This window comes from Eptatretus burgeri, chromosome 6 (assembly GCF_056783735.1).
Source record: "Eptatretus burgeri isolate ZD-2024b chromosome 6, Ebu_testis_v1, whole genome shotgun sequence".
Taxonomy (NCBI): domain Eukaryota; kingdom Metazoa; phylum Chordata; class Myxini; order Myxiniformes; family Myxinidae; genus Eptatretus; species Eptatretus burgeri.
The window spans coordinates 87,971,691-87,987,638 of record NC_140966.1 but is presented as its reverse complement, the minus strand read 5'-3'; the positions used below and the strand labels follow the sequence as shown (position 1 = coordinate 87,987,638).

Genomic DNA, 15,948 nt, shown 5'->3' with positions numbered 1-15,948 from the left:
GTCTTCTTACTAAAAATTATTGTTGGTCGTGAAATCATTAAATATTTCCAAGCCTGTAATTTGCAAAAAAAACTCTCCTCCTCCTCCTCCTTCATATGCTGCACAAGGCTGCAGGTAGCATCATTGCCTTTAGCTGTGTTGCTGATGCAATGCCCCTATTGTCAGTACACTGGTACTCATTTCGCTGACCTCAGAAGGATGACAGGCTGAGTCAACCCCACCTGGTGTTAATTCAACAGAAAACAGGGGCTCAAACTCAGGACCCTAAGATCCCAAGTCAGCCACCTAACCGCTAAGCCAACACCATGCTGAGAAACTCTTCTGCCATTTCAACACGCACGACCAAGACAAACCAAAGATACTTGTCACAAGCTTCCCTCACTATCACATTATTTCTTTGCTAAGGTGAATGGAAATATAAAGCGACTCAACATGAAGCTACTCTGTATTCATAAATAACATCGACATCATTTCTCTTGGTTCATACCCTTCCCTTCCGTAGACATAACATACACCTCTGCCTTGTATATTACTGGCTGACATTGCGCAGTTTGCTATGCCCAAGTGGTTCTCATGAGTATTACACTAAAGCATCTCCAGGTAATAAATAATCTCTACTGCAGTTAGTTTTGCCAGTTCCTGAAACCTTACATTTCTCAACATGAAATCTCATTTGGCGCTTATTGCTTTATGCCCCCAAGGTATGTCCTTCGCAACATGCAACAAGAACTTATGCTCCAAAACATTCTACCGTAAAGCTCCCTCATTTTCCGGTATCAGCAAATTTACATACACCGCTGTATATGTCGTTAATTTGGCTATGGCTATATTTTGTCTATACATTTATGAAAATTTTTTTTTAAACTTTTACTCTTTATGTCATGGCTATAAACCCGAAGCAGAGAGCGCAAAACCTAAACCAAACCAAATCTTTAACCCTGATCAAAATGGCAAACTCTCAGCCTCCCCCAGATACGAACCATTATTAAACTAAACCGAACCACACTACTAATGCAAACCTAAAATCCAGCCCCAACTAAAGTAATAGCATGAACATTATTCTATGATCTCACACCCAACTACAAACCATAACCCTCAGCACACAGCAGGTGCATGCACAAACCTGTGGCAACATACAAATGGCCGACTAGTTGTGGGCTCGTAGGATTGAATAAAGATATGCACACTCGCGTCCGAGCTGTTTTGTCTGGGTTTGAATCCCGACCCAGCTATAAACTGTCATCCCGGTGTTTCACAGGCAGGGTGATTCATCAATGTGTGTGCCTTCCCTCGGATGGACGTTGAACTGGTGTCCCGTCTGCCAGCATTAGTTGGTGGATGTTAAAGATCACACAGTGTCCTTCGCAAAGAGTAGGTGAGCTCTCGCCGGCACCCTGAACAAATTACAAATTACTGCACAATCAGTCGAGTATCTTGAATCACACTGGCAACCCGTCTAGGATTGGAACCCTATCCAATAAACTGCCTTGGCAGAACCAAGGCTCTGTATAGAGCTTGGTACATAATCGTGATGATGCAGAAGCGGACAATGATGATTATGAAGATGATGACAATGAGTTTCAGATTTGCATATAAGGGCATGCTGAAAATTAATGCATCCTATTCTTTTTCTCCAAAACAGGTAAAGATATTCAAATGAAACAAAGTGCTGTCCACAGATTAATTCTCCCCACCACTGGGTGTGAGTTTTCATGATTCTGACAACAGATGTCTCAGTGCTATGTTAATCAAGATGGTAGAGGGCAGCATGACATAATCAGTGCTGTGAGGCATGAAGTGCTGGAGATGAGAGTTGGGATGACTGACTGGAGAAAAGAGTTGGGGATGATTGACTGGAGATGAGATGAGATGACTAGAGATCAGAGTTGGGTGAACTGTTATGATCCTGAGAGTAGGAGATGGTCAATGGAGTACCACCATAAAGGATCACCAGCCCCGACTTGGCTCCATCAGGTTTCCATCTCTTCCCCAAACTTAAGGAACACCTTCGTGAAGAATCTTTTTCTTCTGAGAATGATGTAAAGGCCACTGTGAAGTGTGTCCTGCTGTTGAGTCAGCAGGATACACAGTTCTATCACGAAAGCATCACAAAACTACTTAAACGTTGGCTGAAATGTGTGGACTGCAGTCGTGATGATGTTGATAAATTAATTTGTCTCATGGTAGAATAAAGATTGATGTTATAATCTATCTTTGCTTCATTAGAATATCTTCACCTGTTTCAGAGGAAAAGAAGAGGAGGCATGACTTCTCAACACGTCCTCATAAGATGCATTATGAGCAGTACAGTAATCTAGGCTTCTGGAATACTTTCAGCCATTTTGTTGAAATATTATTTCGAAAATAGGATGAGTAAATTCTCATAAATAGCTGAAAATAGTTAAACCATCCATGTTCTTAATAAAAATTTAAAAAAAATTGAAATTACATTTGATCTTTGTCATCATGGATTTCGATAACAGTTGGACACGGACAAATATATAAAACTCGTTAAATATTTAATTTTTAATACAGAACCCGAAGGTACAATGGTGCCCCCAGAATCGAAAGCAAGCCATCTTCGATATGCTTCATCAATGCTGTACATGTCACAAATGGCATGGAGTAATGAATCAACACAATTTCACCACATCTTGATGAAGTCGCTGGGATAAGACAATTAAATTCATGTTTTTCGAGCAATCCTGTCTCTTTAAATCAATGAATGGAAGACAACTGTTCGGTGCTCTGCATGTGTATGAAGTTCAGAGGCGTCACGGAAAGCACAGACATGCAGATATTCATTGCCACTGGCCAAGTCTCACGACTGGATACCCATGTGATGGACAACACAAATAGCATTCAACACAAATCCATATTTTTATGACATATCATGATGAGAAGAAACAATGCTGAGTTTGACAGTGCCAAAATGAAGTGTTTCGGCATCAGATCAAAACAAGAACTCATGAGGTAGTGCTGATGCCTGTCAAGAGCTAATGGCAATGTTTGCGCACAGAAAATAGGAATACTCATTTTAAACAATTAAACGAAGTGTATTTCTCATGTTTTGATCCAAACTCATAATCACAGAAGTCCTGCCGAGGTAGGATTTGTGTGGACGTCGTGACACAGGTTTTTCATCTTCGCATCTGTCTGCATCACAGCACTCATATTCTTGGATACTCCTGCTTTGGCCTTCGTTTCCCTCTCTGCATGAAGTCGGTGACACGTGCTCTGTGTGTCATCATTCTCGTGTGAATAGCTTGGGTTTTGAGCATTGAGTCCTTTCCTAAGCCTGTCGTTGGCTCAACGGTGAAGATGGCTGGCTTAAGATGTTAGGGTCTTGAGTTTGAGCCTCTTTTCTCATTGAATTAACAACAGGTGGGGTTGACTCAGCCTGTCATCCTTCTGTGATCAGTGAAATGGGGAGCAGTGTACTGGTAATAGAGGGCATTGCTGCATCAGCAGAACAGCCGTGCGCCCAGGAAATGATGCAACCAACAGTCACAAGCTGCATGTGATAGCGAGCTCGTCCTTTCCTGTATACGTGTGCAGAAAAACAGCAGTTCCAGTTCCACTCTACAGGCTACTGTCTTGTTAACAACAAATAAATATTTTATTGATTAACTTTATTGAACAACAGACTCGTCAATGGAAGATTAGGGTGCCAAGCCAAGCAGTAGCAAACTTGTGTGAAAATGACGAGTAACCCTTTAATGTTGTAGCTTAGTCAAGGGACAGTGTGGCAAGAACAATGGAAGGGATCTACAGAATGATGAGGTTGATCAACCTTTACGGTTTGACACTAGAAGACACTAGCCTTCACAACAAAATCCAATTCCCCATTCCACTTCGAGTCTGACATGGTCTGAAGGCTTTGTACAGTGAAAAATAGACAATCATAAATATGTACAAGCAATTGGAGTGCTCGCATGAGCATCCTGGTATCTCAAACTCAAAAACTGAGTGGGAGGAGGACCGACAATCTGAGAATGCTTACACACTGATAATGTCTGTTTTTAACCACCTCTCCTTTAGTAGAGCTCCCTCTGATCTCTCAACAGTTTGACCATCTCCAGCTCCTCCAGGATGATTCAATAATCCACTGAGGGTTAAATTCTCAACATCAAGGATTTCCAACCCAACTTCACACTTTTGTTCCTTTTTTCTCCCATTTGTGGAACCGCCTTCGAGAGACTGTCCAATTCCATTCTGTCCAAGCTTTTCAAGTAGGTGGTGCACCATAATATTACGTCACCCAATCCAACCCTCCCCGTGATCTCTTCTAACACATCGACCATACGTAGCTCTTCCCTCTCACGGTGTTTCGTCCCTCTTCTCCTCTGCCTATTCTGTTGTTCGCTCATTCCCTTGCTTGTTGTGTCCAACTGTCATCCTGCTGTCACAACATTGACACTTTTTACCCTATGACACCTTGTTCATCCATGAGCCTTGATCTTGAATCCCAAAAAATACATATACATTAATTATATTTTGAACACCCATCGCTCGATTAACTGTCACATTTAGTTTCAACTGAATTGATTTTGTTATTCCTTAATCATATAATTGCTTCTTCAGCTTACGTATGTATTTTACGTATATATCTTTTATTACTAAAAGGAGAAGTTAATGTGTGTGTGTGTGTCATGGTTTATTCCAAGGGCTTCTGATGTCATATCATCGAATAATAAAGATGGTCCCGTTGGAAAGCTAATAAACGATTTACTTGGTACAAAAGGTCATGTCCATTTAATCATTAAAATGCCTGTTTCAAAAGCGCCCTCTTTCAGGAAGGGAAGAGGAAGAAGCAGGACTTGGAGCTTTAACGTAGCGGTTCCAGCGGTGCCATTTTTGTAATTCTATGATTGCAGGAACCTTTTAAAAGGACACAGAAGACGCACACAAAATTATATAATACTTCTCAAAGTAATTCTTCTCAAAGCAAAAGAAAAATAGATCACAGTACACGGAAGGAGCACATAAATAACAAGAACCACAGCCACAATGACAGCAGCAAAAACAACAACAACAACAATAACAACAACAATAACAACTCATCATCATGGAACATGCTCCACACAGAGCGTCAGTGCTGCTGAAGCAGTTTCTAGGCTAAAATCCTGGTTTGGTAGCCACACCGACTCAAGAAGTCAGAGCAGCAATTTGCAATTTGTTCAAAGTGCCGGCGATAGCTTGCCTACTCTTCACGAAGGATACTGTGAGATCTTTAACATCCACAAACCATTTAACATGCCAGCAGAAAGGACACCCAGTTCAACGTCCATCCGAAGAACAGCACACACATTGATGAATCACCCTGCATGTGTAACACCGGGATGACAGTTTATAGCTGGGTCGGGATTCAAACCCAGGCTGAACAGCTTCGAGGCGAGTGTGTGTCCTTATATGTGTCGGCCATCCTGCCAGCACCAACAACAACTATCTATAAAAGATCCATTTTCATGTGTTCCACTTAATTTTACATCCTCATTGAAACTCCGATATGTGTTTGTGAAGTGCAACATGCTGTCTTTTGATTAAACCAATCAGAAAAGCAACGGGTTGGTACGACTAGTATATATGAATCACTTATACCATTTTGAAAAAGTGTTCCGGCTGGGAAGTTTTAGCATGGCACTCCACCATGCCTGCTTCACTTTGTGCCAAACCATACTCATACTGCACAATGTTACAAATTCAGCGTTGTGCCCAAACATGATGAAAGTGAAATATTTGGGGCAAATTGATGCTCAGTGAACGATATAAGACTCTGTGAGTTCATTCTAAAATCTAGATTGAATTGGTAGTGTGACGATAAGTCGAAGGCCAAATTACTCATATGCAGTGCTCCACCATGCATGAGTAATTAATTCTCAAAGGTATGTCAACAAACATGGGAAACGATGAGGTGGTAAAAGAGAAGGACTGGGGAAAGTCGAGGTAAATTATATGTAAGAAGGTGTTGGGGACATTGGTCTTCTGATCCTACCTCCCGACTCCATCCACGTCAGACAACAACAAAGGTGATGATGAGAATAGTTGCCTGGCGATGATGAGTCTCCTTGCTTATTGCTCACGTGTCTTGCTCCCACCCCCACTAGCCCCTGATAGTGCATTTGAAATCCAAGATCACATGACCTGTATTTGTCCCTGAAGACAGCTAGTGCGTGGATGAACTAGACTTTGTGAGCCGTTGTTATTTTGACCAAACGTTGAGGTCTATGCCCTCGTATTTTCCACGCCACTGCAGATCTCACAATTTTGTTGATCAAGTGTATGATTCAAATGATTGTCATGCAAGAGACAATGCCTTCTGCACTCAAAATGAAACACCTTTCGTAGCTTTTCAATACATACTCATTTCTCTGTGAAGGTTTATACAAAACAAGTGCTTCATAACCCTGTAATTGTTCACCAATACAATAAGGCATTCACTCAACCTCCTATTTACCCACACTCCTTGTCGGATGTGCTTTAAATGTTGAAAGAAGTCTACAAATCTCAAAGCAAATTATTTGCCAATTAAACACTCATTGCTACTGCATTTAGCTTCTCTTGCGACGATTCCAGCTCCTTTGGAACATTTCTCAGCTCTTTTCTACTCGCTCCAATTTCTCCCTCTCAGCACGTACGGTCCCCCCTTGCACCGTCAACCTTAATATTAATGACCATCCCATTTTGCCAGTGTATCATCTCCAATTGCCAAGCCGATAATTTACATCAGAGGAAGCGTACTCAATTGTGAGTTGTCCAGTTTGGGTTCGAATGCCGGTCCAGCTACAAACTGATGATGTGGATGTTAAGCTGGCTGCTCTGTCAGCTAGTATTTGATGGTGTTTGTTAAAATTGAAAGGGATTTTTCAAAAAGAGGAGGCTATCGTGTGCCAGTACCAGGAAAAAAATTATAAAATTATTATTTTGATCTCAAGAGATAATTACATCAGTGATACTGTCGCGCTGTCCAGAAATTATGCACCCAGCAGCCAGGTGCTGCATACATATGAATGAGTCTCTGGTTGATGCATGCACAGATTACTGTACACAAGCATAAGAGAGGTGCTAAGTGAGAGATGATATCCTAATAAGGGGGCTTAGGGGAAGGCAGACTTGGGAATTGCTGAGTGGCACAATACGCTCATATTTATTATTGCACAAGTCTTTTAGGCACAGCCACAGCTCTGTGATCGATACCTGTGTGTAGTTATGAATAAGATAGTCTTTCTTCTGCTCCTAGGGGAAAGGAGGTAAAGAGAGAGAAATAAATTGTCAAAATTGCAGGGGCAGAAGTATGAAGAACAATATACAGTATGTGGATGATCATTTGAGAAACAAAGCCATTAACTGACACAATCTCAATTGTGTAACATAAAATTACAAATATAATGCATTTCTCATCAAAGCAAATGTGGAGCATTCAAAAAGTTCTCAAAACGAGATACTCATGTTTGTCCATGAAAGATGAAACTGTCTTTATTTAGTTTTATGTACGAGCAAGTGTGGAGGCCCCAGCACACTTTTTCTTGTGTTGTTTGTTGGTATAATTAGCCCCTAACCAGGTGTCAGCCTATTTGGGGGTTTATATTTTGAGTTCTGTCCATCCTGAGCATGCTTAGTTTGGGGGCTTAGTCCGTCCATCCATCTGTTCGTCAGGAGCCTCGACTCAAAAATGATCAGACGCATTTCTTTCATATTCGGCACATGCATGCAATAACAACTGGGAATGGAGGATGTCAAATTATTTTAGGATCTGAGACAAAAGTCATGGGACACGCAATTTTATTTCCAAATTTTGGCATTAAAAAAAAAAATATATATATATATATATATATATATATATATATATATATATATATATATATATATATATATATATATATATATATATATATATATATATATATATATATATATATATATATACACACACACACACACATATATAGGAGAGAATAGTACAGGATTGTATCGAGAATCAATATTTATTTATATACACTTCATCTCCACTTCCAAAACACAACCTTGAATTATTTCATTTATGTACACTTTACCATCACTGCCCCCGACATACCACCTTGAAATATGTATTTCGATACCTGTTACCCTAATAAATACATCCTACATACCCCCCCCCCTTGAATTATCTATTTCTTTATATACCTTTTACCATTACACAGTACTACTACATTCCACCATGAATTATTTATTTATGTCATCACGAACTTTACCATCATCACGAACAACATGCAACTTTGAATTACTTATGTACATTTTACCATCACATCATCATATATAGTTAAACATACCACCTTGAAATATATATATTTATTTATTTATTTTTAAGCACTTTACCATCTCCCCTACAGTCTACAAACTACCTCGAATTATTAATTTATTCATGTACACTTTGCCATCACCACGACCACAACACACACCTTTGAATCATTGATTTGTTTATATACACTTTACCATCTCCACTACTGACAAATATTCTCAAAAAAAAAATTATTTTGAGAGAAAGGGGAAACAGTAAATCATTATTTCATTGTACAGTTTATGATGATGGAGGCATGGTCACTACTAAAAAAAAAAAAAATCACTCGTAATACATTTTGTTAAATTTTGAAATGTTATTGGAATGCTAAATAAATAGGTATGCATATTGATTTTTTAATGCATGACAGTTGTTGAGGCATGATTACGAGGGTGCAGTGCAAACATTGAAAAAGAGAAACTCCGCATTGAAGAAAATTGTGCCGGTGGGATCTTTAAAAACATCTGGCTTTGATTATGTTTGAAAATAACCATTTATATTTCAATATCCCTGGGTAGACACCGTTTCTTGGTTGTCTACCATCTGGAGTCTGGATTTTAATCCCTTTCAAAGACTTGCACAATATAACACAACATAAACTTGGACATGACTAAAAACGTCCTGAGGGAGATATGACCGATATGGACTATAAGGATTGACCTCGTGACTTATTGATGATCAAACAATAGGCAAGCCTTCATGGGAATTGCATCCTTTTGAGAGTAAATGGAAAGCTTGTATCAGATTGTTCCAATGCAAGTGTCAGGATGAGTGCAACTGTTCCTCGGACTTGACTTGAAACTTGACTCGACTCTGATCCACTTTATTGAGATGGGGCAGTAGTTCTCTAATCATGAGTCTCGTGCCATTACTTACTGGCAGTACTTTCTTTGGAGTCAAATTTCGAAACAGGATAATAGGCAGCCCTTCCTTGAGCTTAAGGTTGTACAGGGGCAATCCAGATGAAGTGATGCCGTTTAGAAACTCCAATTGATATGCAGCAGCTGCTTGTGGATCATCAGAGACAATGCAATCAGCGCTGAGGCAAGTTCTTAATGGACCTGATAAGTGGTAAGTGTTGCAAAATGAGGCTGTTTATAAAATGTGAATGCTCATTCTTTGGAGTCAGGCAGCACAACTTCTCCCTATAATTGGACCATGAGGGAAAACATACGAACATGAGTTCTCTAATTTGTTCTAAGAACTTTGGACAGGAAGTTCAATCTCATCAGTGGTATTCACAAATAGAGAAGAACCATTTCCTACTTTATGCCTGGTGTTGGCTTAATGGTTCGGGTGGTGGGATTGATATCTGAGGATTATGAGTTCAAATGCCACTCGGCTGTTGAATTAATACCAGGTGGGGTTGACTCTGCCTGTCATCCTTCCGAGGTCGGCAAAATGAGTGCCAACATGCTGGTGTACTGTGTTGGAGGGGCGACCCGTCTGTGAGATTTCGTCGTTGAATAAATTGTGCCGGCTGAGATTTCGTCTGCAGCACATTTACAATAATGCCAGAAACATGATGTTGAGATTCATTTCACTGAAGTGTTAGTTGATCTCCCAATTGATGTCCTGTCATTTTGTTACAATTGCCTCTCTGTTCCTCATTTTCCTTGATTAACTTATTTGGAATTTATGTAAATTTGAAGTCAGAAAATCTGTCTCCCCTTTCTAATAATTCTAACTGAATATCTTGTAGACAAAGAGACTTGTGTTTATGCCTGGTGTTGGCTTAATGGTAAGGGTGGTGGGCTTGGGATCCTAGGATCCTGAGTTCAAACCCCCTCGGATGTTGAATTAATACCAGGTGTGGTTGACTCTGCCTGTCATCCTTCTGAGGTCGGCAAAATGAGTGCCAGTTTGTTGGTATCCTGTGTCGGAATGGCGACCCGTCCAGGATTGTGCCCAATAGCCAAGGAGACTGCTTAGGCAGCACCAACGCTCTGCACAGAGTATGGTCCCAATGGATAGATGGATGGATACTTGTGTCTTTCAGAATGAATCCGAGTAGGGTCATTCAGGTGAATATGATCCACATGGACAAAGTCTACAGACATTGACTCTTCAAATTTCAGGAATAGCTGCATTTCATTGGCAGACTGGCAGAAGATTAAGATAAAGACAACTCTCTCGTCTATCTCAGCATCAACATCAGTTTTGCATATTCCATACTTTGCTGACATTTAAGGTCATTGTGCAACAGCCCCATTGTTTTTGGAGCATCCCTAAATGTGGGATGTGACTCTCCATTAATTGTGCATCGGTCCTCAAAAGATGTTGCACCTGTGTGATGAAGAAGAAGAAGAATTCTCAAGCTGAATGTTTTTGGCTGTGTGAGGGCACTTGGTACATTTGACCAATGATGTTCTGGAATTTATTTCTCTTCTTCCAATTGCCTTGTTTCTGAAAAAACATAGTGTTGCAGGGTATCATGATACAAATACCAAAGGACTTCCTCATCCCTCGCATTTCCATCAAACCAAGCAATCAGAGTGTTTTTCTTGTCTCTCTCCTGACAGCTCCTTCTGCTTCCTTTTCTCGAAATACAACTGTTTGTTGGAAAGGAAGGTGGACTGCCATTCTGAAGATGCAGTAGCTCATCTCATACAACGTATATTGTAGGAGAGAATATATCACTTTGTGAAGGCCAATGGACTGTTTCTCGCGTTAAGATAAGCGTTCATCTCATCATGATCTAACAGCCCTTCTCAAATCTCAATCGTAACCCAATCATCACCCTTTGTATGTAGTTAAATATGTACTTGATGCTCTTTACTGTAGTGCATACTTCAACATTGATGTCATAGTTAGAATTTGCCAAGAGATAAGGATTATATGGCACAGCAAAGGAATCACCACATTCTCTGGCTGGAAACTGAACATTAAACCGTCCTCGTCTTCAGTATTTAGGATACCCATTCATATCCAAACGGGTCACTTTGCAGAGATTCTTTGGAAAGTTCTTCTGGAATTTTCCATCTCTCATGCAAATAGAGTTCGAAGTGAGCTCTCCACAATGATCATCAATCATGTGTCTCTTTACCTTTTCATGGACTGCTGGATATAGAACAGAATTTGGAACCTCAATTGTAATAATATAATCTACATCTTCAGGTGTTCATGGTTTATCTTCATTTGAAAAGAAAATCAGGAGATGCAGAAGAGGCAACCAGCATTTTGTAAGTTGCACATGGGAAATAACCTTTGTAAGAATGTTCCTCTTGAAAAGATCTTCTTTCAGCTACACATGGAAACAACGTCATGTCGATCATTTGGAGTTTGCCTTGGAGGCTGTACAGCCAAAACCTCCAGCCATTTCGGATTTTGTGTGAATGTCAGCAAGATGTCCGGTTTGCAGTGTTTCCTCACAATTGTCATAGCATCCTGAAAATGATGTTGCGTGTTTCATGGGCCAGCAGTAAATGTTGCAGGCAAGAGTAACATGCAGCCGACTTGAATTGTATCATGTTCTGCTCTGGTTTGAATAAGATCCAATAACACCCTGGTAACTTTACTTGATTTTTTTTTTCCAATAAATTTCATTTTATTTCCATCCACTTTGCAGTGTAAGCCAGATGATGATTAAATAATAGTCTGGCAGAATGACTAGGTGAAAAGCCATTTCTTATAGCAGTGCATAGTATCACTGTAAATAAACTCGTTTCACATTCAATCTTTCCTCTTGGCCTTGTTGACATAAATCATCATCCCATCCTCTTTCTCCATGCAAAAAAGGATGCTATGTCAAGGAAACAACGTTTGAAGATAGGGTGCTGATGTGCTGAATTGGTTGATCCACAGTAGGATAAATAACAGTCTTGAGCTGATGGATCTGGCACAGCTCCTCGACTTCCGACAAAAACTGCAGCAATCTCAGAAGCTGTTGGATCATTGTAATGCCACTAATCTTCGTCAGCCCTATCGGCAATGAACATTTTCCCTGGCAGCACATCTGTGCCCTGAGTCTAGTTCTTTGCCATTCCATAATTTTGCTCATGAACGAAAAGTGATGCACAGATGGATTGGTCTGTTCAAGTTCCCTTTGGATACATTCCATAACATCCTGTCTTGTGGCAGCATTTGCAGGAACTGACAATCATTCTTCCAAAGCTCGTTGTGAATCAAGTGCATAAAGTTGGACATATTTTCTCTTTTGTCCTTCAGCAGGATCCAAACAACTCGTTGTATGATAAGCTTTCCCATGGATAGTGACTGCCTTGGGACCACGGCCTGGAGGCATTGCAATCTCAGCGTTCCACGATGCCATTACAAATGCATTAATGTAATTACGAACATCAGATTGAAAGTTTTTTTTGCCACAACACTCACACCTGAGTATAAATCAACTATTGCTGGAGAAACATTATGAAGATTTGAAAGGGATACTTTACCTTGGTGCATGTGGCAAGTACTTTGACAATATAAGTGCAGATGTTCTTTCCTCCAGAAAACATTAAGCTTCACACCATGGGCAGGTCGGTACCTTCCATTTGTCCTGCGGAGTGCACTTCTGGGATAGTACTGGTGTAGCTTCTTGTACAAACTGAAGCTTGATGTTTCAGTGTCCTTGATATATAGGTCATCTGATCAATCTTTTAATTCTGTGTTTGTTTTCTCTTCTTCTCAGTTTCTGAAAAATCGTCTCAATCTTATGCACTCGTCATCAATTGCCCACCATTGTTATTGCTGTTCTGTTTCTGTGTCTCTTCTATCCTGGTGAGCTTTCCTTCCTGTCATGGTTTTTCTTGTTTTGGCATATTTCACACACTAGTAATAGTTACTCCCTCCAGGAGAGAAATATTGTGTCAGTGACCCACTTGCACAATAATAGGCCACAGGAAGAAGGAGCAAGTGTCGTAGGCTACAACAGGAAGAGGGAAGCGGAAGTCTACACGTGACTTTTTTTAATCAAGAAAAATACATATATACATACAGAGAATTGGTAGCTTTTCATATATATGATGAAAGTTTTCTCTGACAATTAGAATTACTACAGGTTTTAGACAGAAGTGAGTGACAGTTTTTAAATAGGTACCAACAAAGCGACACAAATATGGGTATACACCCTAACTTGGAGGATGTTATTTTCAGAATTGGAATTGTCATTTCTCCACCCTCAATAAACCAAGTGCCAGGACCTTCTCTCAATCAGTTTTACCCCAAAACTCAGGGGACTATTCGATTTTGCTGAGAAAGCAGAGTTTTAACCAAAAGTTCTAGTTGCAAAACTTGCCAGTTTTTTGTTATTCCTTCGTAAAGTGAGCTTGCAATTCATTATAAAAAGATATGATGTTCCGTATTGTATAGCGTTCTTGACAAATAAGATGTTTTTCATTTTCAAGCCAGTCTGCATGTCTAATATGCCAGATCATCAGATGCACCCTAGTGCCGCCGCGATGCGGCGCCAAGGTGATCCTCCCCCCTTGTCCCATTCCCGCAAGGGGCTGGAGTGGGGAAATCTTCCCCTCTCCCTCAACACACTGGCACCTAGTTCGGGCTTGGCCCAAATCAATGCATGGGTCTCCAGGCTGTGAAGGCACTCCAGGACGCAGAGGATTGGTGCTTGGGGTCAATTCCCCACGCCAATCTCCACCGTTATCCTGAGATGGTGTAGCTGCCTCGAGACACGCTCTGTGACGGTTCCTGGCGAAATTTGCCAGCACTTGCCTGGTTCTGCATCCATCATCAGGATGCAGTCCGTCACCCGGCAGGTCGTCATTCAAGCTCTAAGATCATGTGGTGGCCCCGGGAAGCAAGCAACAGAACCGCCGAAGGGAATGCGGGTCAGATGCTTGATGAAACAGGAGTGGGGTAACCCATCGGCGGAGTCAGACTCCACCGTGGACCTCCAACCCCTACTGGCCACCACCAGCTAGGGCCGGGACAAGCATGCCAAATCGGTATTCCAATGGGATCCGGAGGCGAGTGAAACCCAGGCCCTCCTCGTTTGGCAGCCAGCGATGCATCCACACCTTAGTAATACCAGGTCTTCATGGGGCACAAACTCAAAGCCACTCAATTGGCGAGGAGCATTGGGATTAAACCGCAGGATCTGGCCCATGAGGCCAGCCCGGCCAGGCCTCCATGGGGCATGAACTCAAAGCCACTCAATTGGTGAGGTGCATATGGGATTAAACCACAGGATCTGGCCCATGAGGCCAGCCCGGGGTGAATCACCCAGAGCACTTTGGCAATCCGCACAGTGCATTCGGTGCACTGCGTCACGAGGTCCCAGGCCGCAGACCCAAGCAAAACCCACCAGGGAAGGTACTGACTATGCAAGTGCAAGTCAGAGTCTACGACTGACCTGACCCTTAAGGGGGAAAGCCCGAGCCCACCAGCTGAAAGACACCATGTGTTGGCACACGTCCATGTGCTGAGAGACCGTCGAGGGCAGCTCTTGCTCTCGCATTTCCGACCAGTCCAGTTTGATGTCAAATCTGGGCTGTCGTACTTTGTAGTGGATTGGTCAATTTGGTCTGGGCTCCCAGCGCAACGAGAAAACCTCTTCAAGGAAGATCCTGTAATGCGCTGATCAGAGGTGCTTGCACGCCAAGGAGTGGCTACCTGAAAGGGTGACCGCCACGATGCACGCTCGCTTTACTGATGGAGACCAGACTACAACCAGATCATCCCTGCAAATTCGGAAAGGCTGTGGGGCTCACACACCATGCATGTTTGTCGAGGTGCCCTACAGCTCGTCTCGCAGATGTTTTTGCAGACTGGGCCCACCAGAGGGGGATGATGTTGAGGATCAGTCAGGACAGCGGGAGGCCCGTTAGGACCCCCTATTGACTGACCGCCTCATCATCATCGGGCCACTTTACCATCTGTGGCCCGAGACAAAGAACCCCGACCTGCACCATCCATTACGAGGCGAAGCCCCTCGGCGGCCCCCCAACCACGATGTATTATACACACACATAAGCAGTAGGCATGTTTTTGCTTTATGTATGTAAGCTGGGTTATTGTTTTTTTTTCGAGGAGCAATTGAGGCAACAGTGTGGCCAATGCACTGCCCAAATAAATGGATGAGCAATTTGTATAATAAATTAAGGTTTTTTTTTTACAGAATTTCGGTTTTAGCCCGAGTTGTCAAGTCTGAATAGTGTGAAAATACAGAAGGGTCGCCCGTCATCATCAAAGAAAGACTACTGCAAGCAACATAATGCAGGATCACACAAAAACGATGCTAATTTCCAGCATTGCAATACAGCCCACTGATGAGTCCTTCCCATTTGTTTGGTAATGGCGTCAGTTCCCAGTACTGGTTGCATTTGGCACAACAATAAATAAACAAGTCTCAAGAAACTTTGCGAAGAGTTGGAGTGTACCTGCATGATCCAGTTTTCACACGTGGCCAACTCCATGTTGTTGCTTCCAGCATTTGGAATCCACAAAATATCCGGTTTGCAGTTGCAGAAGATTCATTCCACAACACCCAAAACATTGTACATAACATAAGAGAAGTGCTTTGAATTTTTTGTTGGAATTAAATTATTTTTTGCGTAAAAATTTTTTTGCAAGCAATGCTGCAACGGTAGTCTTGTAATAATAATAATAATATTTTTTCTTTATTATTATTATAATTACTATTCTTACAACATTGAGCCCACATGTAATATGGT

General features: G+C 41.5%; 1 protein-coding gene across 8 annotated transcripts in view; it reads right to left on the bottom strand.

Moving 5' to 3' along the window:
- LOC147025274 (adhesion G protein-coupled receptor L2-like) overlaps positions 1-15,948 on the bottom strand; it is a 410,056-nt gene that overhangs the window by 174,714 nt on the left and 219,394 nt on the right. For 7 of the 8 annotated variants that reach the window (XR_015059417.1, XR_015059418.1, XM_085886098.1 and 4 more), the window contains one exon: positions 7,198-7,236. Coding sequence is in view for 6 of the 8 variants with exons in the window: in XM_085886098.1 (XP_085742224.1) it covers positions 7,198-7,236 (39 nt within the window). In the remaining 2 variants the exon portion in view is untranslated. The remainder of the gene's footprint in view (positions 1-7,197; positions 7,237-15,948) is intronic. The other variant, XM_085886099.1, reaches the window with a different exon arrangement.